The sequence below is a fragment of the Lagopus muta genome, chromosome 20 (genome assembly GCF_023343835.1).
Source record: "Lagopus muta isolate bLagMut1 chromosome 20, bLagMut1 primary, whole genome shotgun sequence".
Lineage (NCBI taxonomy): Eukaryota > Metazoa > Chordata > Aves > Galliformes > Phasianidae > Lagopus > Lagopus muta.
The window spans coordinates 6939389-6965425 of NC_064452.1; the positions used below are offsets into that span (position 1 = coordinate 6939389).

A 26037-nucleotide genomic window follows, 5' to 3' on the forward strand; every position below is an offset into this window, starting at 1 on the left:
ACCTCTCTCTGTGGCTCAGTTCCAGCACACCTACCATTCAACACATACACAATAGAAAACCACCTCTGGGAGAGGAGAGGAAAAGAAAGTATAAAGAGCTTTTGGACGATTTCCACCTTGTTCTATAGGAAACTGGGATTTTTCACCTCACATCCTTCATTTTCCATTCTCTCTCTACTACAGAGCTTTTAAAATCTTTCAGGTCAGCAAGTAGATGTTCATATGAAATGGTCTGGAAGATTGTTAGAGAGCCTTGCACGTTTCTTGATGTTTCCATCAGGGACGTACAGAGCCTTTCAGATATGTTGTACTTTGAAATCCTATTGTGAGGGAAGTTCCTTGTTGCTTATTGTATGAAAAAGAAAGAAACTAGGTCACAGAACCATTACAGGACTTGCCCAAGGTCTTTTGGCAGGTTGTTGACGAAGCTAGAAACACAATCTGTCTGGCATCAATAGAAAAATCCCTTGACTTGTGTTTGTTGCTTATGCAAACATTAACAAGAAAACAATCTGGCTCAGAATTTCTAGATGTAAAAGATACTGGTGTTGATATACTGATTCAGCAGAGCTTCAAGCAATACGATTTAAGTTCAAGGTTGTGTTTATGTTTTAAGGTGGCTCTGTAGTTGCCATGTTTTTGTAGTTGGATGAACTTTCAGTCTGTAACTCCTTTGTCCAGAGAACATTTTATGAGGTAGGGCCATATGGTTAATGCCACATCTCTTAAGTGTGAGCGAGGCACAGAAAAGCAAAGCTTACCAGTGTACTTCAGTAGTGTTAGATGGCTTTGAATTGCTCAGGTTTGTACCTCCAACCAATTTAGCTTTAGCATACTAGAGCTTGTCATAGGCTGTTTATTCTGTGCTTGCATGAGTTCTGCAGCTTGTGCTGATTTCAAGGCTGATGCTGCCATTCATTCAGAGGTACCTTAACATTTAGACAGATGTGCAGTCTATGGACAGCTGCAGTGAGGAAGTTGTATGACAATTCTTGTAGTTGCTCACCACTGCCTCCTGTCACATCCTGTCTTCTGCTGTGATGTTCGGAGGAGCTCCCAAATCTCCCCAGTCAAAACGAGCAGATCTTTTATATCCTCTGTAGCAGTGGCTGACACAGGTGAAGGCCTGGCCAGGGAACATCTGCCACCCTCCAGCAGTGGCTGTAACAGAGCAGCTCAGGCTGAGAGAGAACTGAAACTTCATCTTGCTATCTCAAGTTAAACCCAAAAGACACTTTTGTCCCAAACACTTCTTTATGTCAAATGTGCTAAGGATGCTGTTGTTATTCCACATTAATTACTGAGCTTTTCCATGTTGATTTCAATGTGCCTTCAGTACGCTGTCACTTTTTAATAACTGTTACAGGGTTTGCCATCTGTTTTGTATGAGCAGCACTGAATAGTGAACTGCATTTTGCAGAGATGCATTTGTGGTTATATATATTGCTCCAGTGCACACAAGCAAACAACAAACAACTATAGAAATTACTGGAAGTAATTGGAAAAATATTCTTATTTCCAATTCTGCAAACACAGGAAGTAAGCTAAAAGCATGTTAAAATTCAGATGTTGAACTGATCCGAGCTCATAAGCTAGCTATTTTCTTGCCTTTTCAGACAAATGAACTGAGTGTCATATATAATGCCCAGCTTAATACATTATCAGCATGAGTGGAATGGTAAAAGTGCTATACAAATAAATGTAAACATCCACTTAGATCAGTGCAAGCCTGTAAACAGATGGCCTGAAGTACATTCATATTACACAAGGGGTTTGAGAACATTTTTAGTCAGGCAACAGGTGAGAGCCAGGGCTAGAGCCTTGTTTGACAGCTCTTTAAGAAGCCTTAGCCACAGAAATGTGTGGATATACTTCAGCGAGATGGACTTTAAGTGTTTTGCAAATTAATTTCTACTGATTACTGTTTATTTGGTGTAATCAGATGGGTATTTCTTCTTACCCAAGGCTGGTAAGGAATGTTAAAGCATTATTAGTGTAAGCCTAACAACACTTTTATCATATACAAAAATATGATCCTGTTTTCATGGATAAAAAGCTTTCAATTCTGGCTGATTTCAGTGACAGCAGGCTTATGCCAAAAAGTGAGCTTTTAAAAACTTCATCCCAAATGATTGTCACGGTTCTCCAAAGATTTGCACATCTCATGACTGCTTATGAACCCTATCTGGCAAGTTGGTGAGCAGCTTCAGAGCTTTTGCAAGTTTGATTTCCTTGGCAAAAGCCAGAATATTAACTCATTATCTTCAAATTGTTGGCTCTTCATAGCTTTGTGCTTCCATTGCTCTTCTGCTCTTGGTACTGTAGCTGCCTGCATGCAGTTTCTCAAACGACTGCAGTAAAAGGTGCAGAGCTAGGTGTGATCAGCTGTCAGCACTGCAGAATGTACTGCGCCACCTGAGATTTTAAATGGCTGATTGTTGTTCCAAACACAGCTTTGTACAAAACAAGCCTTATTCTCCTGAGCACAGCTCTCCAAATCTCCTCCCAGCCACATGCTCAGATGGTGCAGCAGCGTAGATCTTCCTTTAGACTTGAAACAAGGGTGCTACAACCCTGGAAGAATTTGCCTTTTGTTCTGCCTAGCGTCCCTTTAGATTAAAGACAATTATTTTTATGGTATAAAAAACTGTGTATTTTTACAGCTGACAAAATTTCCAGAAGTTTTCATTGCTTCTCTCAGTGTGCTTCACACATCAGTAATCTGTGAGTGCAGTAATTTACATTTTAGGGCAGGGTGAGAAATGCTTATGAGTGAAGGCACACTCCCTTTGCAGACATTGCAGCCCAGCTCTGAGCAGGACAGCAGAATTTACCTCCTTAGCACATGGCCTTGTACTGGCAAAAGAGGGATCTCTCTCTGTCTTTCCTACTATACTTATTTCAGACCAATCAGTTCTGTTGGATTCACTACAGGAAGGGAATGTCCACAGTAAACCATGGCCTTTCTGAACCTCTATTTCTGGAAGGGAGGTTTGCTGGAGCTGCTTGGTCAGCCTTCCTGCCCACCCTGTGTGCTGCCTGCATTGGAGCCTGAAGCCAGAGATGAGCCAGGGCAATCCCACAGACATCCGCCAAGTCTGCTGTGGCTCTCCCACCTCCAGTTTCTGTGGGATGCTCAAACCAGGCTGTGGATGGCTTGAATTTAAGTCTATTTTAGCATCAGTATGCCCATTTAGAACTGTAATTTACTGCTGTCTTTCTAGAACAGTAGCTTATGTTTGCCACCAACTGCTTCCCATCTGAATGAAATGCTTTTAAAGCAAGGATAGGGTGGAGTACTTTTTGGAGATGTTTTAGAGATGCTGGTTTAAGTCTTACTTCCTATCCAACATCTTTTTAGAGGAGGAGGAAATATCTCTTGTCCATTTGCTTGCTGTACGTTGGGGTGGAGTTTTTTGGTTGTTTTTGTTTGCTTTTTGGCATTTGGATTCTGGGCTAAATTTACTACTTTTGGCAGTTTATAAACTGCATTGATGGTTTCAGCCATCATTAACTTCCTTAACTAGGCAGAGTGAAAACTTGTTGTAAATTGTACTGCTGCTTGCAAAATTATTTATACGTGCTACAGATGCACATGCAGAATTGTGTATAATTGTGTGTGTGTGTCTGTTTATGTGTACAAATATATACATACACACATATGATGCTGCTGTCATTCAAACTTCTTTCTCCAGTTGGCATGAATTCGCTGCCACTTGTTTGAAATGGTAAGTTTTGAATGCATTTGTGATTTCCTTAGTCATTTTGCTAAGAAAATTGATACGATATGGAGCCATGCAAGCTTTCTTCTCCAAATCACACAGTTTCTGCAGAATGCTTCTCCTCTGCACCTGTGTGACACGGGCCCACGTGGGAAGAGCAGTTACTCACTATTTTTATCTTCTTTTGTCTCACGGCTCCAGGTTGCACCCATTACCTGAGGTCTTTGGGGAGCTGTAATGAATTGTGTGGCTCTCCTCCCCTTTCACAGTGTGACCTTCAGTATGTTCCTGTGCCTCTAATGAAGTCTAGCCCTTATCTTCCTCTTGGGATATCTGTGAGCCTTCGAGGCTGTTTTGAGCTCTCTGATGCACAAGGAGGACAGTATCTAATATCCGTAGCCAGGTGGCTGCTGTGGATCTGATCATTTGCTCATCTGTTGCACCACAGGATTTTAACAGGGTATCCATTGGATGTGTGGTGTCAGAGCACATCAGCAGCATGCATTCACAGCTTTGTCAAACCAGTAACAGAAGAACTGGCAGGTCACTGTCAAAACACGTGCGTAAGACCCTAAGCAGAGGCATTTAATCCGATTTTACTCATCATTCCTAATTGTGTGTGCTTGGTAGAAGGTGATCATTATAAAGAGGCATGAATCCTCTTCTGCTGTGAATTTTCTGAGTGCTGTTTCTTTCCCTTTGTTATGGTTAGCTCTTTCTACTGCAGGCAGAGCCTGCAGACCTTCTCTGAGAGGGTGTGATGAGCACTGAAGCAGTGCTTCAAATTCTGTGCCCTGAGATACATCACTGTCAAGCAATTAGTTCTCCCTAACTAAGACAGCTAAGGTAAATTCATCTCCACATCTCTAGCCAGAGACATGCCTGCAATGCCAATTTAATTAATAAATGATTTCAGGAATACATTGCAGGAATTGACTGAAGCCTCGGAAGGCAGGACTTCTGAAAAAAGAGGTAGTCTATCAAGAGCAAGTGGAGAAGAAAAAAGGGATTGTGGTGAATAAATACGTAAACAGAAAGAGTCCTTTCTGACAGGGCAGAGAGCTCTCCAAAAAGAGGAGAACAGAAGAAGACAGAACAGGATTCAGTGCTCGGAAATGGAAACAAAGCTTGCTTGGATTTCGGAACCTTGTGAATTCTTTCTTGCTTTCAGCTTTTAGATCAAGACAGCATCAATTTCTGAAGTAGGAGATGTGAACGTGGTGCAGTTGTTCTTAGCCAGCTTCTTTCACAGGTTTTCTGCAGGAGGCAATTATTTTGCTTCTGAATTCATGTTATAAATCAAAGACCCTTCGACAGAACCAGTGTTTGTTGTTCTGTTTTCTTTCGGTTTTGCTTTCTAATCTTCAGTTCCCTTCTACGGTTAGGTCTCTGTTTACTGCAAGCTCTGATCCCTTAGTGGGAAATAATTAATGTTTTTTGCTGATCCTGCATAGTCAGAATGATATTGCGTGACCTGGCTGAGGGTGTAATGTCCTGTTAGAGAACTGGAGGCCAAACTATAATATCCTGGCTCTGTGAAATTTCCCTAATGTGTCTTTGTAACCTTTCAGAAGTGTAATCCCATATTTTTGAGGGGAAAAAAAATGCTGCCAGAGATGGAATGGGAGGTGAGGATGCATGACCTTTCATGGGAAACCAAAGGATGTGTTGATTGTGGAAAGAATACAGTATCCAAGGTTACAGCAAAGGCCTTGTTCGGAAGGCTGGTGGTGCTGAGCAGGTTATTTGCTGCAGGCATCTTTGGGGTTCTTTCTCCCATCAGACAAGCCAAAATACAGGCAGAGGAGCAATAGCAAAGTACCTCATGGGTGATGTATTAAAATCCTTTGGAGCCTGACTTGTCAGGCAAATCAGTGCTTTCAGTGCAGTTGAAAGCAAGGAGTAAAGACCAGACAGAGCTGCCTTTCCTGGACACCTGCTGTCAGGATGGCTAGAAAGCCAAGAGGAGTAGCAGAGCAATTGAACTCTACTGGAGTTTGTTTGCTCTGTCCTGGTTGTTAATTAAGCAGTACAAGAGAACAGGCTCTTCAGTTGCATTTCCTTATGTATTTGTTTCTATTTCCTTCTGTGCAGTATGTGGTCATCCCAACACGCCGTGCAACCGCAGTGGCCTTGCAGAGTTTCACTTCGCACCTTCTGGGAGATGCTGGCAGTCCTTATCTGATTGGATTTGTAAGTGCTCACGGTGGTTTTTGGTGGTATTGTATTGTTCGTCCATGTTTAGTTTTGCTTACTAACCATTTATCTAACATGGGAGGTTAAGTGTGCTAGGGAAGGAAGGCCTGTATTTATCAGCAGAATGGGAAGTGGAGCAGTGCAATGCAACTTTTGTATCTGCTTTTGTTATCTGTAGGCTACAGTTCAAACTGGGGAGGACTACTTTTGCACAGGAAGTGAGCTTCCAAATCTGTTCAGCCTAGGTCTCTCAGACTTAATTTAAAGGGAAATTGGTTGCTTCTGTGGTATGGACAAAGGTCTCTTAGAAATCAGATTGCAATAGTTGTATTTTAGCTGTCTTTTAAGGCAAGTAGCCTCCAGGTAGCAACCTGGAGCTGTTCTGACCCACTGATACTTTAAACACATTGTGTATGATAATAAATTCATGGCAGGATGTATATGTATATGGAGGATTCTTGGTATTCCTTTCTAGTGTGCATATTTTGTTTTTAATTAGTTGCATTCTTTTCTGTTGTTGCTGCTGTAGTTGGCATTGGTTTGACTCAAGACCTCTCTTACGAGACCATTACTAATGCAGAGAGAAACAAAAGACCCTGCTCCAAAAGCTGGCAATTGGAGAACATTCCTAGCTGAAGATATAGGGCTTGGGAAATCTAATGAGGAAAAGAAATCTAGATATACTGGAGTAATTCCTTTCCCTTGCACCCTTCTGTTGTGTTTAATGCAGTGAGTTGCAGAGAATACAGATCATACAGAAAATATAGCAGCTTCCTTGTAAAGTCTTAAGTGGCACTGCTTATGTTGTGTAGAAGGTGCTACAGTTTTCCAGTGATGTAACTGGGGTCTTAGTTTCATCACTGGGGATAGAGCTCAGATGAGCTCTTCCAGCTCAGCACTGCTGTGTGACACAGCTGCTTGCTGCTGTGGAACTTACTTTTTATATTTAACCACCATTTCTATTCTACTAATCCCCTGGACATTGGTGAGTGTATACAATCATATTTATTTGTATTTTATATATATATGTATAATATTTACTCTTGAATGCCAGTTCTCAAAACCAATACAGTTGCTCTACAGCCCTCTGAAGCTTACACGAATGTACAAATATATATAAGGCTGAATGGATCAAAGGAATGAGATCTCAAGAGAATAAATAAATACAATTTGGCTTAGTCTTTATTTACTTCAATATTCTGGGCACCCCAGGAGAAATGATCTTATTTTAGAAAGTATTTGAAAGTCACAAGAACAAATGAATCACTGGGAGATTTGGCTCTGTGCAGGCAGACGGCACTGGAGAATGGCAGGAAGAAAATGGAGTGGGGAGGGCTGCATGCATGGGGACCAGCGGTGGTGAGGGCAGGGTCTGAGATGCACTGAGGCTCCCAGGTGACTGCTGCGTGTTTGTTCTTTTTATTGCATAAAGGACACATCCAGGAGGACCCGGAATGATTGCAATTAATCTTGAAAGTTGCCTAGGGCTCTTTGGTGTCACAGATAGAAAAGGACTTTGGTTGTAGAAATAATGCGTCTTGCCCTTCTGGTATTCAGAGAGCAAGCAAGTTATGATTTACTTAAGGATGCCTGCTGAAATTTGCTAAAACCCAATTTAATGGCTGCCTTGGGCTGCCTTTAGATTTGGAAAATATTAATTATGATTTTGGATTACTCTTTTCTAAAGCTGTAGTTATTGGGCAGTTCTTGCCTGGAAGGAGGGTACCCAAGTGCAAGCTTTCTTGGCAGGGAGCAGGAGGGAAGGGCTCATGTCACAGAAGGCACCAGCATCCATTTCTGTGGCTCTGGAAGGCCTGGCTGACTCATGCTCCCTGTGCTACTTGGACTGAAAGGTCAGCTGGAGCTTTCCAATACCACAGAAAATTCAGCCTCCTCATCACTCAGGGTGCATCTGAGATCCTCAAGGTCTGCCATTTCTTCTGACTGATTACAAATCCCACTTGCAGCTCTCTCACTCAGCAAGCAGTGTTTGGATCCAGATACGGCTGAAATCTTACAGAGTACTGGGGAGTTCGCAGTGAGATTCCTTCCAGCAGTGCTCTTAGTAAGGAACTGGATACCCATGTCCTTGAACAACTAAGCTGTGTCAGCCAATTGTCTGTGTTTGCTGGCTACCAATAGAAGTCCTATTGATCTTATAATCCTCATGTAGAGCATTGAAGGTACTTAACAGCTGCAGGCCTACATCTGTGATTGCTCCCTTGCTCTGTCATGCCATAAAAGTTGAAGGTCAGACTCAGGTTTTTCTATTATCTCCCACGCTTCCAAATCTTGCTGTACAGCTGCATCTGATGACTGCTTTGTGTTTTGGCAGCTTCTTACAATTACCAAAAGTGCCAGATATATGTTAGTGTTTAAAGCTAGATGGAAGAAAGTGTACATGTGTGGCTGGTTTTCATGTCTTTAAATATCACTAACCTTTCTAATGGTAAAAAGTATTAAGGTTTTCTTACAAAGCAGCTATGCAAATACAGTTTTAGGGTAGCAGCTGTAATTTGCAAAGGTTTTCCTGCCTGTTAAGCACTGAGATCAATTACTATAAATCAGTGCTGCCTCTCCATTCACAAATAAGAATAGGCACTGCTGCAGTATTTCATCAGATGTAATAATTTTCATTCCTAGTTATCTGTAACTTTCTCAGGACCTTTGTGATAATCTGCAGAATTTAAATAATTCCCATTTAATGGCTTGGGGTGTAACTCTGTACTTTGTTCTTGAGGTAATTTCAGCTTTCTGCGCATTTGACCTCTGTATCTTAGGGCTCTTTCTTTCCTTCCGCAATGTGTGTCAAGCACTGTCCAGCAGTGCTTTCCTCATCCAGGCTTGCCTTGCTTCTAGCCTTGGCTGTAGTTAGAAGCAGGCACCTGCTGCAGGCTTTGCTCTCTCTAAATGTACCAGAGAAACTGCTGTTGTGGGCACATGCTGTCCTTGCTGCTCTGCTGCTTTGCCTATTCCGTTAGCTTGCTGCTTTGTTAAATTCTTCCACATCTTCCCTATGCAACCACATCAGGTCTAGGGATTGAAACCTGCCTATTTCTGTCACTTGGCAGCATCAAGTTTGGAATGGTGTGTTAAAGTGCCAGGGGTCAGTATCTTTCCACCTATTGGTGGGTTGAAAGCTTCTCCCCAAATCCACTTAGTGTGGTGCCTACCTGTCCTTGTCTCCCTGCTCACTACTTCTAGAGATCTGCTGAGGAGCACAGCCTCCAACCACTTCAGCTAGAGTAGGGACAGCATTGCTCTGCAATTGTGCTCAGGCTGGGCTTGTTGCTCTGTGTGCTGTAGGTCATGCAGAAGCTCTCTCCATCGGTCCATCTACAATTTTACGAATAAGCAAATCAGTTGTCACCCTTCACTTTTCTCCCTTCCCCATCTTTCTTATGTGAGTAGGCCAATAAACAAGGTCTAATGAGCTACTTAAATAGCAAGAATGCTAATGACCTTCCTTTAGCAAGTAGTTAGGAGAACGGTGTTAATTATCATTGGTGCAGAGTATCAAGAAGGCACATAAGCATTTGATTAGGGACAACTCGAAAAAGTGTACTAAATGCAGTAGCTGAGATATTAATTTCATAAAAGTTATAATTGGAGGCGCAGACAGAACAGCTCTCTTGTGCCAATTTGAAACAGTCTTATTGTGGATTTGCTTACAACGATGTTTATCCATCCTGGTAAATGCTATATATGTATAAAAAGTAGTTCTGCATGAAAAGACTTACCTGTTTGAAGAAGCTGAACTTCTGCATTATGGTTTAAAATTCATATTTCGTAGTTTAAAGTGCTATGGCTGCTCCTGAGCAGATCTGTGGACATGGTTACTCATGGTTCTTTCCTGGTTAGCCTGCTGTGTTAAAACAGGCCACTGGTTTGCTGGGGCTCAAATCCACTCTTGTCTGATTTGCTTAAAAACAAGGCACTGTAATGAAGTGGATTGTTGTGATGTGATGCTGCAGTCTGGGCTTTTAGTCCCTGTTTGACCTGTACAGCCATTCCTCAAATACAGCCCATTATGTGCTTGCTGGTGATTACGTAGTGCTGTCTCTTCTGCCAAAGCAGGGTGTGAGATGAACTGTAGTTCAAAAAGGCGAAGAATATCCTGCAAGATAAGTGTGCAAATTATTCTCCCAGCATCACTCTTTTATGGACTATTAGGAGATATTCCACTGCTGTTGTGCAATAAAGGATGGAGGAGAGGTCTCAGTCCTGTTGCCTGCAGCATGTCACGTTACAGGAAAGCCACCTCCATTTCTTTTCAGTGAGTGCTTACTCATTTTTCAGGGCTTTCTTTCTATGAGGCAGAATGAAGTTTTCAGTGAACATTCCTTCTAACAATGAATCAAATCCTCTGGGCACTGCATCTGAGGGAACATTGCATTTATCCAGATTTCTTTCCCTTCTTGTGATCAAGAATAGCATGAACAGAACAGGGTGCTTTCCCATGATGGAGATCTTGGTACTTCACCTGATGAAGACAGAAGATGGCATGTGATATACTTTCATGTTTTTGATTGTTCTCGTTTCTGTAGCAATTGCCAGCTGCTTGGCTGGGCTTCTGTAACCCAAAGAGGATCAGTCATCCTGCAGAGTCTTCCCCCATATTAATGCATGTGACTGTGGAGGTTAAAATGGGACTTGCTCCTGCAGTCCAATATCTTTCACTCAGAGGGTGGTGAGGCACTGGAACAGGCTGCCCAAGGAGGCTGTGGATGCCCCATCCCTGCAGGCATTCAAGGCCAGGCTGGATGTGGCTCTGGGCAGCCTGGGCTGCTGGTTGGCGACCTGCACACAGCAGGGGGCTGGAACTGATGAGCACTGTGCTCCTTTGCATCCCAGGCCATTCTATTCTATCTGATGTTGGAAAGGAAATACTGCAAGAAAAGGAGCCCCCAGTCCCTCATCCTTATTAGCAGTTTCTTCAAGCAGTAACTTTACATTGAGAGCCTGCTCCATGGCATGGCTGTCAGATGCAAAAACAAAAAAAAAGAAAAGGAAAAAAAGAAGAATTAAGCACCTGGAAATCAATCCACACAGGATTTATCTGGTTGCGATGAGCTAACAAGCTTTCTACTCTTTCTGACTCAGCAACAAACAAGATTTAAATCTGCCCTAAAAAAACCCAAATGACTTTGCCAAAGGTTCACAGCCTGTTAATGCAGGGTTTTTTGTTTGTTTTTGTTGTTCCTTTTTTTCCCCACAGTTTCTGTGTACCTGTCATTTTCTGCAACTTTGATTGGAACTGCAGGTTCTCAGTACTAGTGATAAATGGACAGTAACATTATGTAAAAGTACCTCATTAAATGAAGTTCCATTCAAGCATTTCATACTCTGTCCCATCTGCTCTTTTTCAGTGTGCTAAAAATCTTTCCCACCTGGTTCTTTCTCAAGTTACCAAGGACCTTGTAAACTCCCAACACGGACACACAGTTTTCATGGTGCTGGGCATGTTTCAGAATGAGATGTCTGCTTTCTGCAAGAGCTTCTTGCTGCTGATTCACAAGCATTATGTTGTTGCAGTGAGCAGCAGGGAAGATGGTGATGGATATCCATTCTGCAAGGAAATTAGTGTGCAGAGAGCAGCTGATCCTCACAGGAAAGCATTAAGAGGTGCCTTGTGCCCTATCTGCACAAGGAATGAGCAATAGCAGTGTAAATCATCCCAATCCTAGCTAAGTACCACTGCGGTTGGGACTGTGCTTATAAAACACTTTTGGATTAGTGTTCACCCTCCTGAGGCAGTAACAGCACCATGTACAGGTCTGGACAGCCACACTGGCTGTGCCCACTTGCTGCTGGCACAGAGCTCATGCATGGACAGTGCAGCAGCACAACCCCACGCCGGGACCCATTAGAAGCTCATCTGCTTCATGACTTCCCCTCCTGGGACATCCAGCCACATAAGGGGCCTGTGCCTCTCTCAGCTGCTAACAGCTTTGCACTCACATTGCTGTCCTCTGCCACAGACCTGATTTCTACGGGTAAGTGGGCATCACCCAGCCCTGCACATTTCAGTTCTTTGCCATGTTTCTTGATTCCACGTTGCCCATTGTACAAGGCATCTCATGCTGGGAATGAAGAAGGTCCAGTGTTCCCTGACAAAATCCCAGTGCAGACTGGACCTGAAGAGATAGGACAGTCAATGACATGAAGAAGAGAGTTTTGAACCTCTCCTGTTGTCCAGGGCAAAAGTCTGGAGGCAGTGCTGCTCTAGTACCAACAGACATACCAAGTCCATTTGTTAGCTTAAAAAGTGGAACCTTTGACTGAGTGTTCTAACTTTCTGTGGCCCATTCAAGGAAGCACCCTGCTAATCTTAGAAGGGGTGCAAGTAAACAGATGAGCAGTCCAGGAATTCTTGTTATGGGTCATGCAGTCCCAGGTAGCATGGGACACAGGGTATTGATGCAGTCACCATCCCCACAGCAAATCTGGTTGTGATCCCAGAAGGACACAATTAAGATTAACAGGATGTTCTGCTTTTTTAATCTCCATCATCCAGACATGCCAATGTTAAAATTGAAATTACTTTCAGAACGTAATTGCTTTTATCTTTCTACAGTTTTCAGAGCTAGTATCAGAATAGTTTGCTTTACTTCCTTTTTTACAACCTGTCTCTCACATCATTTAGCACAGTACATGAATGCTTTTTCTCCCACACAGGCCCAGAAAATTATTTACTTTTTCTTTATAAAATCCCTTGGTTTTTTTTTCCAGTCTTCATTTTCCTGTTATATTTTGATTCTAAAAAGTGATCAGATGCATCTCTGAATTCAGAAAGGGTGAGCCCCAAAATTTGTGAGGTTACCAGGAATGCTGTGGAAAGAAAATGTGCTGAAGAGGTGAACCAGAGAGAACCTGGCCTGTACCAAACTGGTAATAGTAAAAATCAGACACTGCAGAGGAAATATCCTTTCATGTAGCAAGATTGGTGCCCAAGGGGTGAAATCAGAAATTTAGAAAAATCAAGCAATTGCAGAGAAATTGAGATGTACTGTTCAGCAAATAAGACAAGGCAGCTGAAATGATTTCAAAGATGCTACCATCACATTGTATAGTAAGGGCATCTGTAACTGAGCTGCTCGTGCTGTTCGGTGGTAGAGTGTCATAGGAGCAAGCTGTATTTCTGTAGGCTTCAGAGAAACGCAGTGAAGTTTCAACTTTTCCTTCACTGTCTTCTGCACTCGGACTGAGACACAGTCAGAGGTTTGGGTGGTGGTGGATCAGCCTGCTGGAGCCGAACTGTTGTTCTCTGGGAAGTGGGCATTTCCTCTGATGGACTGCAGCCAGGGACTGCCGCCCACTGAACACATGTCGTTTGTGCTGGGTGATCAAATGCCATCAGCTGAAGTTATTTAGCTGAGTCATTCCTCTTGATCTCAGGTCTGCGTTAGTGAGGGAAAAAACACAGTTAGTGTGTTGATGGGAAGTTTCACGCTAAGGATGATACCAAATACTTGCAGAACTTGCAAAGCAGCAGCAGGACTCACTGATTTTCTACCCCCAGGTTTCAGATAAAGGTTTTTTAAGTTTTTTTTCTTTTGCCAGTTAACAAGTGACAAAGCAAAAAAGGAATCCCATACATGACTCTGTGCTGAAGAACTGGCACTGATTTGCATGCATACATCACCCAATTTTGTTCCTTGTGATAAAGAGAAGACACTGAATACAGTGAGAGATTGGGTCTTGCCAACTCAGTGCTATCATTTCAAGGAATCTGAAAGCCAAAAATTGGCAAGGCAGTGTAGATCATTTGGCAAACAGTATGTCATTCTTGGAGCACAAGTCTGTAATTATGTCCTGTGTCCTTCAGAGAAGAGATGCCAAAGTTCCAGTCTGAGCAGGTGGCTTGTAGCTGAGTAGAGCAGAACAAGACAGAACAGTGACTGTAAGTTAACAGCAAAAACAATATCTGAGCCCTGATAAAAATTCCAGAATTAAGAGATGCAGAGATGGGGGTTATACAGAACCTAGATGAGAAAGCCATGTGGCTTATGGGTGGAATTGTATCTCAGATAGGGGGAAACACTGCTGATCCTACAGTGCACACTTACAGAGCATGGAGGGTTAAAAGTGACAAAGGCAGCAGATTCGGTGTTAATGAGCTCTGTTGGTATAAAGGTCAGTATGGAGCTTTAGGAAGAGCAGAGCAGAGCAAGGTGTGTTGGGAGCTTTATTTATTGGAGTCTTTACATTTTCAAAGCTGCTTTTTAGCCCAGAATGTCACATCATCCATGCCTAGCTTTTCATCATCTGTTGGTGATTTATCATGTCAATTTGTTGAGTGATTTATTGTCTGGTCCTTTTGGAGGATAATTGTATCCATTTCCAATAATGAAATTTCTCAATTCTATTGTAGAATAGCCTCAGTTCTGGCTGTTGTACACAGAGGGGCTGATTCAATGTGGAATTTTGGCTCATAATGAAGCATAAGGGAAACGTTGGCAACTAAGGTCTCTGAATACAAGAGGGAATAAATTACCAACTGAGGTCCCTGTCTTCTGAGTGCAGTGCATGTTCTGTTGATTTCCTATGGGTGTGTTCTGTTCACATTCAAGACTTTCTGCTACGTTTAATAAGTCTCTCAGACTTTCAGCCACTGTTGTTTGCTTTTCAATCGAAGGACTTGTTTATTCATTGGTTCCCACTTGAGACTTGGTGATAATGCTCTTGTTCTTCCTCGTGTGTGTTATATACTGTGAATTAAGTTCTCTTTGAGAGGCTAGGAACACTTCCTTAGCCTAGATCCCATGCACTGAAATTTTCTCCTCCAACTTTATAGAGCAGGGAATGAAGCAGTGAAATCTGGCCAAAAAATCATTTCCTTAGAAACGCTCTTCTGGTGCTTATTCACTCATCACTGTTTGACATTGCCCCTTCGTAACAGTCCTCTACTCTTTTGTGTGCAGAGCAGCTTGACCTGCATCAGGCTGGTTGCTACTCCTTTCCTTAGCTCTTATCAGGAGCCAGGTTGAGCAGTGAGAAGGTTATTAAAACTCTGAGGCTGTCAGTGCTCCAAAGTGCCTCCATCCTTCTGTGACCTTCTGTTGATCTTAGCATCTGTAAGGCATCTCTGAACACATTTACCTGCCAGGTCAATGCAATTGGCTGCAGTGCAGGGCTGTGAACAGGTGATTTCTCCTGGGTGTGACATTTTCTCACTTCATTTAGTTGTTTCTTTAGATGTAAGCTTTCTATGTTGGATTTTGCTTGTAGTTTGTGTCACCCTTTTCATTAGCAATAGTGTGGCTGTTTAGGAGATGCTGGCTGGTCAAGCCTGGACTATTTCTGGAATTGATTCGTGTGTGTGCACAGCAGTAGGATTTTATGGTGCAAATTCCCTGCAGTCTTTTGGTGTAAAGAAGTATTTCTGTCTCAACAAAAGGAGCAGAACTGGACACTTAAATACATACATGAGATACATACATGAGAGCTGCTACTGCTGTTGATTTATAGAGTGTCAAGTTTTTTGCTGGACAGGAAATATTAAAATGTGATTGTCTTAGCTACAGACACTCATTAAATAATACTGAGTTGTAGCAAAAGCTTTTCATAATGAATTAAACACTGCCACTGCATGTTGCTTCTCCTTTGTGTCAGTGCACACTCGTGTTCACTTTCAGATAATTATGCTTTTTTACTGTCAGAAGATACAGGTTGCCTCATCCCATGAACTCAGTGGTGTGTGGTTGTTTGGCCCTCGTGTACCAGGCCTGGTCTAAGCCAGGGGGGCAGAGAGCAGAAAGTTTGTGAGAGTAGATGAGGGAATGAGGCCCGTGCCTCAGATAAAACTACATGCAAGGTCTGCCTCTGAAAAGCAAATGGGACCCGTGGGTTTTGTTCCATGAAAGACATTTCCACCATCCCACTCAACACAAAGGAAAGGAGTTCAATACCTCCTTCTGCTGAAAGGCAGGTAAAGATGTAGGAGTAAGCGAGACTTCAAAGCAATTGCAGAAGATTGATCACTACCTCAGTGAGCAAGCAATGCTGGTGAGGCAGCATCAGCACACCAGGAGGCCTGCTCAGTACAGCGAGGTTGGACACCCACTGGTTCAGTCACTGAGGTAGGCAGGGAGAAGATGGAGAGGGGTGTGGGAAGACCAACAGCTCAGGCAGAGAGTGACAGGGTGAGGAGAACCCCTGCCGTGCTGCTCACAGTGTGAGTTGCCCAGGCTCCAGAGTGCAGAATGATGGCGTGTGGAAGGCTAAAGCATAGAGGACACTCAGCCTCTTCTGAACAAAGTCTTCCATTTTAAACTGTGTGCATATGTTTAGTAGGTGGTGGTGGTTGGAGCTGTGTTCCCTCTAATTATAATGTCTGTTTTCATCTAAGTGACTAATTTTTTTTTGCCCTTCTCTTGTAGATCTCAGATCTGATACGACAAAGCACAAAGGAGTCCCCGCTCTGGGAGTTCCTCAGCTTGGGGTATGCACTCATGCTCTGCCCATTTGTCGTTGTCCTAGGAGGGATGTTTTTCCTGGCCACAGCCCTATTCTTCCTCAGTGACCGAGCCAAAGCTGAACAACAGTGAGTAACCTGGCAATTGCAAATGGGGAGGTACCAAAGCCTGTATTCTTTCTTGAACATTATGCTTGTACTCTTTCCTTGGGCCTTGGTCCCTCCAGGTAAAGGATGTTGGGTTGTATGCAAAGAACCTCAGCTCAGCAAAGTGCATGAGGCTGCACGAAGCACAGGGGCTTGTGTCAAGCTGGCTGGGCATCCTTTACATGCTTCTGCTCTGGTGGATCTCAGTTACTGGCCTTATGGCCTGGAGGGGAGCACAGTACTTGAGATCACTGATCCCTTTTACCCTTGCGTGAGCATGCACAGACCAGGCCATCTGTGGTGAGGGGTTGCTGTGTGCTGGCACCTGTAGACTGCTAGGTGAAGAGCAGTAGATACCTCACAGAGCTTGGTGGTCAATTTTGAACACACGGTCCCATCTCAGACCCTTGTACCATGCTCACTACCTCCAATACACCGGACAAGCACAGAAGGAAGAAAGCTGTGTATGTGGGGACGTAAGTGCTCAAGGCTCGCTGTGCTGATAGTATTTCCCAGTCCCTTATTGCAGCTTTTTAAAAAAAGCTACTGTTTTTCAGTAATGAAACCGATTCGGACCACCTCACGGTTGGCAACTACAGTAATTCAGAAGACGCTTCCACATGATACACACACTGCTGGGTTAGTCTCTTTCTCATAATTGTTGAACAGTAGAGTATCTGTGTATAACATCATGCTGAATATGGGGCAGGTGACTGGTTTGGTGTTGACTGGAAGTTGCCTTTGCCTTGCTCCCACTGGGAGGAGGAAGAGGTTCTTGTGACATGGTTGAGAGGCATTTGCACTGATTCAAGAACAGCAGCATAGATGTGCTCTCGAGAAGTCAGTGCTGCATCCACATCGGAGTGAACTTTGTGTGACTGAGTTTGCCTGTGTAAATCTTGCTACACAGGTTGTATTGGATTGATGACACAGATGTAGACATGTGGGGCAGAAGATCATAATGTGGATATGTTAGCAGCCTATGGCAGTTCTGCAGACAAAGAGAGCAGGATATGCTTTGCACTGTGTTGAACAAAGTGGCTCTGGCAAGTCACTGTCACTAGATATGATACAGCTACAAGGAAAGTAAGGTGTTTGGAGTTGACATAAGTGTATAAACAGTTTGGGTGTTATTCTCTGGCTCGCACTGTCATATCCATTGAGTGCAGGAGATTTGGAAGCAGTGTCACCAATAGTGTTTGTGTCCCTCTAAGAGCAGTCCTGTCTTCCTCTTACTAACACATACAAATACCAGAAAAAGGAAAGTTTTCCACTTCCTGGTGACCATAAGTATCTATTTCACCTGTAGTGAAGTGTTAAAACATGCTGCAGAGAACAAAACATCACCTGTATATCTGGTAAGGAGGTTAAGTCTTGCTCAGTTGAACTTCAGTGCGGCTTTGTGGATGACTGGTTTGCTATCATCTGCATATAAAGGCTTTAAGCTGCAGTAACTGAAGCTAGATGTTAGAGGTTAGGAAGATCTGCTTTATGAGAAAGAAGAGGTAGATGGTACAGCAGATTGTCTGGACAAAACATGAAACCTGTTTGAGTTCCTGAAGGCCTCCCATGCCTGTAGAGCCAGGAGGATGGCAGCTCTCTGGCTGCCTTCCAGCTCCTCTCCTGTAGTGGCACAAATGAGCTGTATATGCAAGTTTATTAACGATCCCTTGGGGACATGGCAAGATGAACAGAAGTTTCTAGGTGCTCAAGGTGACTTTTTTTGCAGCAGCAGCAGGGAGTCAAAAGTTCAATTCGTTGATAAAATAGTAAGTGGCAGAGAGATCATGTCTCACTGTTCTTTTTTCCTACACAGATGTGTTCACTTTTGTCTATTGCTGTAGACAGCCTAAGCAGATTTGGTTATGTCAAAATCATACCAGCTTTCCCACCAGTCACTGTTCCACTGAGTGAAGAAACTTACCTAGTTAGGCTTCAGACTTGTTTTTGCTCCACTTTCTGCATCTTTCAGTTGCCTAATCTGATTCACGTTCATTTACGAACTTGTATTATACATTCACTGATCCTACACTATGTATATATAGTGCTATAGCAAACTGTCTCAGATACAGAGGGAAAACAGTTGTCATAAATAACAGCTAACAAAATGATTTCTCTCCGCTGCACTCCTTCTAGATATGCCCACTCCCATGTTAAAAATATTCTGTCATCTTACCATCAGATTCCTGGAGAGTGCAGCTTCACTCAAGTTTGACACATTGCTGAACAGTGAGGCAGTATCTTTATAAGGGTTGGCAACTGCTGAGTGAGGCTTCTGCCCGTGCCATGTGCAGTGGGGTCTGTGCTGTCAAATGGGTCCTGTCTGCCACTGCTGAGAGGTTCACTGGTCTCCTTGGAAGAATTTATGGGGGAGGATTTGTTATTAGCTGCATGCTTTCCTGGGAGAGAAAAGACAACTGGGTGCTTTGCTATTAGCAGCTTACAGCTCCGTGCTGGATTTAAACCCAAGGTCCAGCTCCCACCTATCTGACAGGCCATCTGTACTTGGCACTGCACACCTTTGGCAAGGATAGCTCTCTGCCTGGCCAATCCTCTCTCATATCCTACCTATTATTCACTGGATATGGGGGAATTTCTTCTTCAAGATGCCTTATTTTCTCTCTGCAGTCAGTCGTGCTGCTCAGGCGACAGGACTTGGAAATGTGCTTTGCCAAAAGAAATCAATTAACCTGCAGGAATCACAAACATTGGTGTCACATGCCAGAGATTAAACTCGTTTATCACCAGTGGGGTCAGGGCACACAGGCCAGATGTCACCGACCTGTCTAATGAACTAATATGGAAGCAAAGAAGGGTAACACTGCTCTCTGCAGCCTTGCTCTGCCTATGGAAATGAAGCTTTCCCTGCTTCAAATCAATGCTTCTATGAAAAGTAGTTTAGATGTTTTTTCATTTGTTTCTTCCTGTCTGTAATGCTCTCTGGGTGTTTGCTTTGAGATAATTTCTTCTTCCAGGCAGGACAGCATACCAGCATAGCAACCACACTTTCCTGTAAAGCTTTTTCCAGTTTCCACCACACTTCCTTTCAAAAACAGAATTTCCAGGCTTTCAATGCCTAATGGTGTTTTTACACAACTTTTGTCACTGCCACAATTCTTGGCATATTTTGAGCATTACTTTTTTAGCACAGGAATTCCAATCAACAAGGATGCCCCTCTCACAAAAACACTCAGGAAAAGAAATTCTTTGTACAGCAACTCTTTTCTTAAAAACTCCTGATTCTTTTGCTGTGACCTTCAGCCTGTCTTAGGAGCCTGACAGCTTAAATAGGCTTTTAGTCAGTTTAGGACGAGCAGAGAACACAACACAGTACTTCACTCCGTAATGTAATCCAGTCATTTTTGGTGCAACTTTAAAAACACAAATTTACCCCCACTCTTCTAAAGTGATAAGAGACAGAGAATGGTTAGAGAATGGTCTCTGTGAGAGCTCTTGTGCACTAGAAATGATAAATAGACAAGTTCTTTTTGAAACCACTCACCTGCAGTCACTGCTGTGATTTCACTTGCCTTCCCTGTTTGCGCATCCAGTCTGGAATATTGTGGTGGAGGGTTCAAGCCCTCATGTTTTCTTGCCAAACATGACTACATTTGTAGTGTTTGTGACATTCAAGTCATAGTTGGAGATGCCCTGGAAAACAGTGTGTACAAATAGAGTATCTTGCCATGGCAGAGCCCTGCATAAACCCATCAGCAATCTGATGGCCTCACTGTTATTCCCCAGCTCCATCACTGGTATCTGGGCAGCTCTAGCAGGTTATCAGCCAGAAGGCAACAACCAGAGCACCTGGGGTATTGCACATGTTGGAAGAAGAGCTCAGCCCTGCTTAGAACTGCAGCTGCAGTCTGTCCTCTCCCTTGCTCATAATGCAGGTAACTTGAAAAAACAGAGATTCACCCTGGAGTTGTAGAAGAAATGCCTGCAATAGTACTTATTAGAAGCAGTGGCTTCACTATTAATTAGGAAGAATGTGCTCTTTTCATTAGGTAAAGTGAAAAAGTCCTTTCCCCAAGCTGTGACAACTTTCAGGTGCCAGGGCATATAAATCACTGTAATGTAGTTATCATGTAGCAGGATGCTTTTCTGGGCAGCCAATGTGAGTGTTGAGCCTCTGGAGTTTTGCTGTACAGTGATTCTCTGTTTCTGTACAGGCACAGACCTGTGGGACCCCTGATGCTCTGCAGCAGGCACAAGTGATCCTACAATCCAGGGTCCTGTCTCCCATGATGTCCACATCCAGTTGTTTCTGAGGGAAAACCCAAATTCACCTCCATTTTTTTTATGAGAAAGATTGCTCTGTTCAGGTATAGAATAATCTATCCCCAAAAGGGCTTTTTTTCTATATCAATTTTTATTTAATCAGTGATTCTGTAGCAGGAGAGGTGAGATTTTCTATTCTTTCCTGTGCCCACCCAGAGGTACAGCTGGATATCCAAGGTTTATTACTGTTCTGTCCCTCTCTGCATCCTTCATGATATATGCTGGGTATTTTTGCCAAATATACAGCAATGCAGATCAGGCAGCAGGATGCAACTGCAGTGTATATCTCTGGCACAGATACAAACAGGAATAAATAGCTGCATTGATGCAGATGGTCAGAACAAAAGAATGTAGGTATTTAGCTAGCTGCCACCCATCACTTCAGAGAGATCTGCAAGCATAAATGGTTTGCCTGTTTGTTGTTTCCATGACTAGCAAAGGTTCAGGCTGCTCGTATGGCTCTAGCAGGTCTTTCTTCTTTCATAAAATTAAACATTTCATTAAAAAAAAAACAAACCACCTTTGATCAGATGTGGGAACTCCAGCTGAGCAGCAGTTGGTAGTTAACATTTGGCTTTAAAAGTGGTGGGTAAACCACTGGAAAGAAAAAGTAACTACAGACCATGTAGTGAAAGACACAGAAAGAACAATCCTAGTCCATGCATCTTTTCTGCTGTCTTAAACACAGCAAATCTGAAAATTACATTACAGGAAAAATGAGAATAATCCATTTTCAGACTGTCTTCTGCCTCACATCAGGCTTATTTTTAGCCTTTTCTAGAACTAGATATAAAATGATCTCCCAGTTCTCCTGTTGCAGCAATTTGAAAGTGTCTGACCTTATTTTTGCTTTGCAGATTCTATTTTATGGGGCAGAGAAAGGCCTCACAGCATTGTCAACCTTCTTTTCTCTAATTTTTGTGTGGCAGCAGTTAGAGACAGAAAGGAACCTGTGAAATAACCTCATGTTGTTGTCAGCACAGCAGAAACCCCTCCATTAATAGTGTAACAGGTACAGCTGGTATGCTGGACTGGTGCATGGTGCATCCCATTCTGGTCGTCTGCATTACTAAGACAAATATGCCCTCCATTAAATATTTTAGGATCCTTTGCAAGGTTATCTTGCTTAAAGGAGCTGGACAGAATGCTTTTTGAGCTCAGGTAAGATGCCCTTAGCCTTTTGAAAGTGTACCAATCTGTAGTTAAAAAAGCCCCAGCAAAGAGATTGGGTTGCAGTGTTGCGATGATGAAGGAAGAGAGGCAAGTCACACAAAAAATATTCATAGACTGCAGATGGAATAGGATTAGACAATTAGATGGTTTATATGGAAACGCTGGGTTAGGAATATGAAGAGGTGGTGAAAATAGCAGTAGTTTTTTTTACTGGTGGAAAAAAACCTGCTTGTGAAACTGTTGTTTTTTTTTCTCCCCTGCTTACTAGCCATGTTTGTAAATCCATAGATGGAGCTAGCAGATACAAGAATGCAACGGCTTGGACCAGCTGAATTTTAAATACTGATTTGATTTCTTCAGCTGAGAAATGCTGGTTTCATGCAGATGGAAAATATGGTCTCATATTAAAAAAAAATCACTGTTTTGTTTGCTTGCTGTACTCAACCTGCAGATTTCCTGCAGGTTGTGTAGGAAGATGTCAAGGGTCAGTTTGCTTGTTCACAGACACGTTGAGCTGAACTGTGGTCCTTATGCAAAATGCTCACAGCATTTGAAATATGCTGTTCAAGTTAATTGTTGGCAGCAGGAGCTTTGCTTAAGCAGAGGCAGAAGGATGGAGCCAGCTGGTGTTGGCAAAGCTCGTGCTAAGTGCGAGCTGTGGGTGATGCTGCAGGCAGAACTTTGTGGTTCTCCAAGCCCATCAATTCCCCACATTCATTGTCCTTTCAAGGTTAATCTCTTCTGCCATGGAGAAAGGAAAACAGCATTCCTAGACTATTGCTAGCTACTTGTGTGCTGTTCTGCAGCAAAAAGGGAATTTCTTTTTTAAGAGTATCACATCAAGAACTGCTTTGAGTCCTACCAGTGTCTTGGCTACTGAATCTCTGCTGTGACCTTCAGGAAGTAAATGTTATCCCCTAAAATGCTCATCAGCTGTAAAACAAGATTAAAAGCACTTGCCCACAAGGTGTATGGGAACTTAAACCATATGCTCACAATAGGAGCAGCGTGGCACATCGTCTGTTTCAAAGGGCAGTTCTTGGCATGCAGGGACTTCATCACACAGGAAGGTATTTTAAATTCCTGCTAACACAATTTCTTTGCTAAGGCTTCCCTGGCACAGGTATGAAATCTGATGAGATCTCATGCAGGTGACTGGAGCAGCTGAACAGAAGGCAGTCTTCCAAGCCAGAAACCCTTTCTGATGCAGAGAAATGGAACAAGTAATAAAAACCACAGCCTTGCCATTCTCTTGCAGACTGTGACAGTCACAAAACATACTATAAAGGTATTGACCTCTATCAATAGTAGATGACCTCTTCATGTGAGGATCTGCATGCTCATATTCAAGGCAGTGGTGTTAATAATAGACTCATGCACATTTAGCATGAAGGAAATCAGTGGACTTGTGCACTCTGAATCTGGACTGGAGGTATTTGGCGAGGCAGGTTTTCTGTGTGTTAGAGTAATTTATTTGTGGCTGGGGCCTTGACCTGAATAACAGGGGCAGAACTGTTTGCTTATTAATTGCAGTACTTCCAGAAAGAGTGTCTTCAGTATTCTGGTTTAGTAATTGTTGCTGCCAGACCACTATCATGTGCCAGAAGGGGCTTCCCAGAGCAAAACAGGACAGTTCCCCACACCTGGTAGCTTAGATTGCTGAAAAGAGCTGTATTATGAGGTAGTTATTCTGGAGGGTAAGAAATATGTTTCTAATTTGTTGGCATCAGGAAGTTGTACAGATGTTTTTATGGATTCAATTACATCATACCTGCTTTTGTTTGTCATGTTATACCCTTTCCTGTTCGATCATGCCAAGAAGAGATCAAGACTCTGCTTTCTCTTTCCTCCATTATTTCAGTGCACATGAGAGTATGATGTTATCCACATCTTCCATGGCTCTAGAAAACTGATCATCTTAACTCTGAGCCCATGGTTATCCAGCAGAATTACATACACAGGGACAGATTCAAGCCCAGTGCTCTGAGGGCCTCAGAGACCTGCATCTTCAGTAGCTTCAGGAGTCCACATTAGCATACCACTGCAGAGCAGTAAGGCAGACTTCATTTCCATCCAAGTCCTTGGTACCTACTGAGTGCTATTAACTGCTCGTATTCAGATCCGTTCTGTTGCAGCTGCCTGGAAAATAGAAGGAAAGGTTATTAGTTTCTTTCTTTATGACAGTGTTCTCCTCTTGTAAGATCTGCGAAAGAGGGTAAATAGAAGCTGACCTATGCTTCATCCTCTGGGGGCAAACATATAGTCAGCACCTGGATTAAGTGAACAGATGGAAAATAGTAACTGAGTCTGGGCAGCTTTGAGAGGCTGTACCAAACAGAGAGAAAAAATGTATTTGCTGTACACAATCATTGTATTCTGTTCAGTAAACCCACTGATGTGCAGGAAAAAAGGGGATTTAAGCCAACTCAGTTCTTTAGTGCAGCTGAAAGAGCACCTGTCACCAGCAGCATGCAGCTCCTGTCAGGCCGTCCCCATGAGAGCTGCTGCTCAGCACAGACTAAGCCACCTCTTCTGGCTCCAGGGGGAAGGGCAGCTCTGTGCCAGCGGCTGCCAGCAGGGCTGCATACAGCCAAGTCTTCAGCTCTGAGCCTGGGTTGGAGGGCTTCGGATTTACACAGGCCCCAAGCTTCCTCTCTGGCTGTAAATGAGTGAAGCAGCCAGCAGAGCTCAATTAAACAATGCTTTTGTACTCCAATGTAAGCTATTCCTACATTTGCTTCTTTGCTGAAGAATACTAAGCATAGCATTACAAAATTGTAACGAACTGACCTGAGCTTCATCCAACAGACCCTTTTCCTGGACGGCTGCACGATCCTGTCATGATGCATCAGGAAGCTCAGTGCACAGACTGTTTTAAGCTGTGCCACTCCTGTCCCTGTACCACTCACTGGGCTCTTTCTATCTTGACGTATTATTATTGCTCACCTTTCATGCATCTTCACTCTGTCATTGTTTCCAGACACAGCATACCAGGAGCCTTTTAAATCAAAGCACTGAGTATGTTATTAATCTTGTGAATCTTAGCCCAAAATTACTGACTTAACTATCAAAATAGCTTGAGAGCAGTCAAAACAGGTCATCCTGATTGGAAGCAATCCTTGATTTAGCTGTTCTTACTCTCTGTTGTAGAGCAGGGAAGTCCAGCTCCTTCCAATTGCTGGTGAAAACTGCAGCCATCCTTTGTTACTGGGGGACAGCAATGGTTTGCACATTTATATCCTGCATTGCTTGATTTAAACACATGCAATGAAGGGTTTAAAGGGTACATAATTGAACTAGTCTCCACCCTGCTGATTTGGTCTTGGTAACCTGTCTGGCAATAAGGCAGTGCATCGTTGGGACCATTTGGTTACCCAGCAAATGTGGTACAGAGCCAAGCAGAATGAGCACTCTGCAGTTAGCTTTGGTTTCATCAGTAAGCAAAATTAGACAAAGCAGATTATCTATGGTCTTCTTTGATTTGTTTTCAGGGTCAGAAATCTTTGCACGAGGACACGTGCAGCTCTGTTGGCTTTGTGCGTGCTTGGGGCTTCCAATGGAATTTCACTGACTCAAAGACCTGCAGGGAGGTGTGGCATTTCCCAGGGAAATGCAGCTCTAAATTCCTGCCTGGTGGAATATTGGCGAGACAAGGCAGCAGTGTCTGTGCAGAGTATGAATAATGTGATCTGCATATGTGATCGCATATGACCAGTGGTTATGTGTGTTTTTAACGAGGTGTTTCCTGGCCTTGTTACTTACCTGTTTGTTTGCTGGCAGGCCAAACTGCAAGTTGGGTTTGTGAGGGCGTTGACATGCAGACAATAGTGGAAAATATGAGTGGAATGGTCTGTAAATTTGTGTCCATTTCCCTTCTTTGTTTACTAAAATATTAATGTGTTTTGGCAATTGGCTTCAGCAGGGATTTACTTACCCTCCCTTCTGCTGAAGCCACTGTCGATCTAGCTGCCCCTGTAGCCCTAAACTCTTGTCTACTGAATGAGCTCTTGTTAGTCAAATAATGAGCTATTTGCAGGCTAGAAGGACCTCATTGAAGCATTTTATTGTTGCTTGTAAAAATTAAGTGATGTTAAGTACAGC

The 26037-nt window shown here is 43.1% G+C and overlaps 1 protein-coding gene across 3 annotated transcripts in view; it reads left to right on the top strand.

Annotated features, from left to right (window-relative positions):
* The window catches only part of LOC125703064 (sphingosine-1-phosphate transporter SPNS2-like), a 122700-nt gene that overhangs the window by 88028 nt on the left and 8635 nt on the right, over nt 1–26037 (top strand). For 2 of the 3 annotated variants that reach the window (XR_007380758.1, XR_007380757.1), the window contains 3 exons: nt 5817–5915; nt 16301–16464; nt 17040–17121. Coding sequence is in view for 1 of the 3 variants with exons in the window: in XM_048967048.1 (XP_048823005.1) it covers nt 5817–5915; nt 16301–16464 (263 nt within the window). In the remaining 2 variants the exon portion in view is untranslated. The remainder of the gene's footprint in view (nt 1–5816; nt 5916–16300; nt 16465–17039; nt 17122–26037) is intronic. The other variant, XM_048967048.1, reaches the window with a different exon arrangement.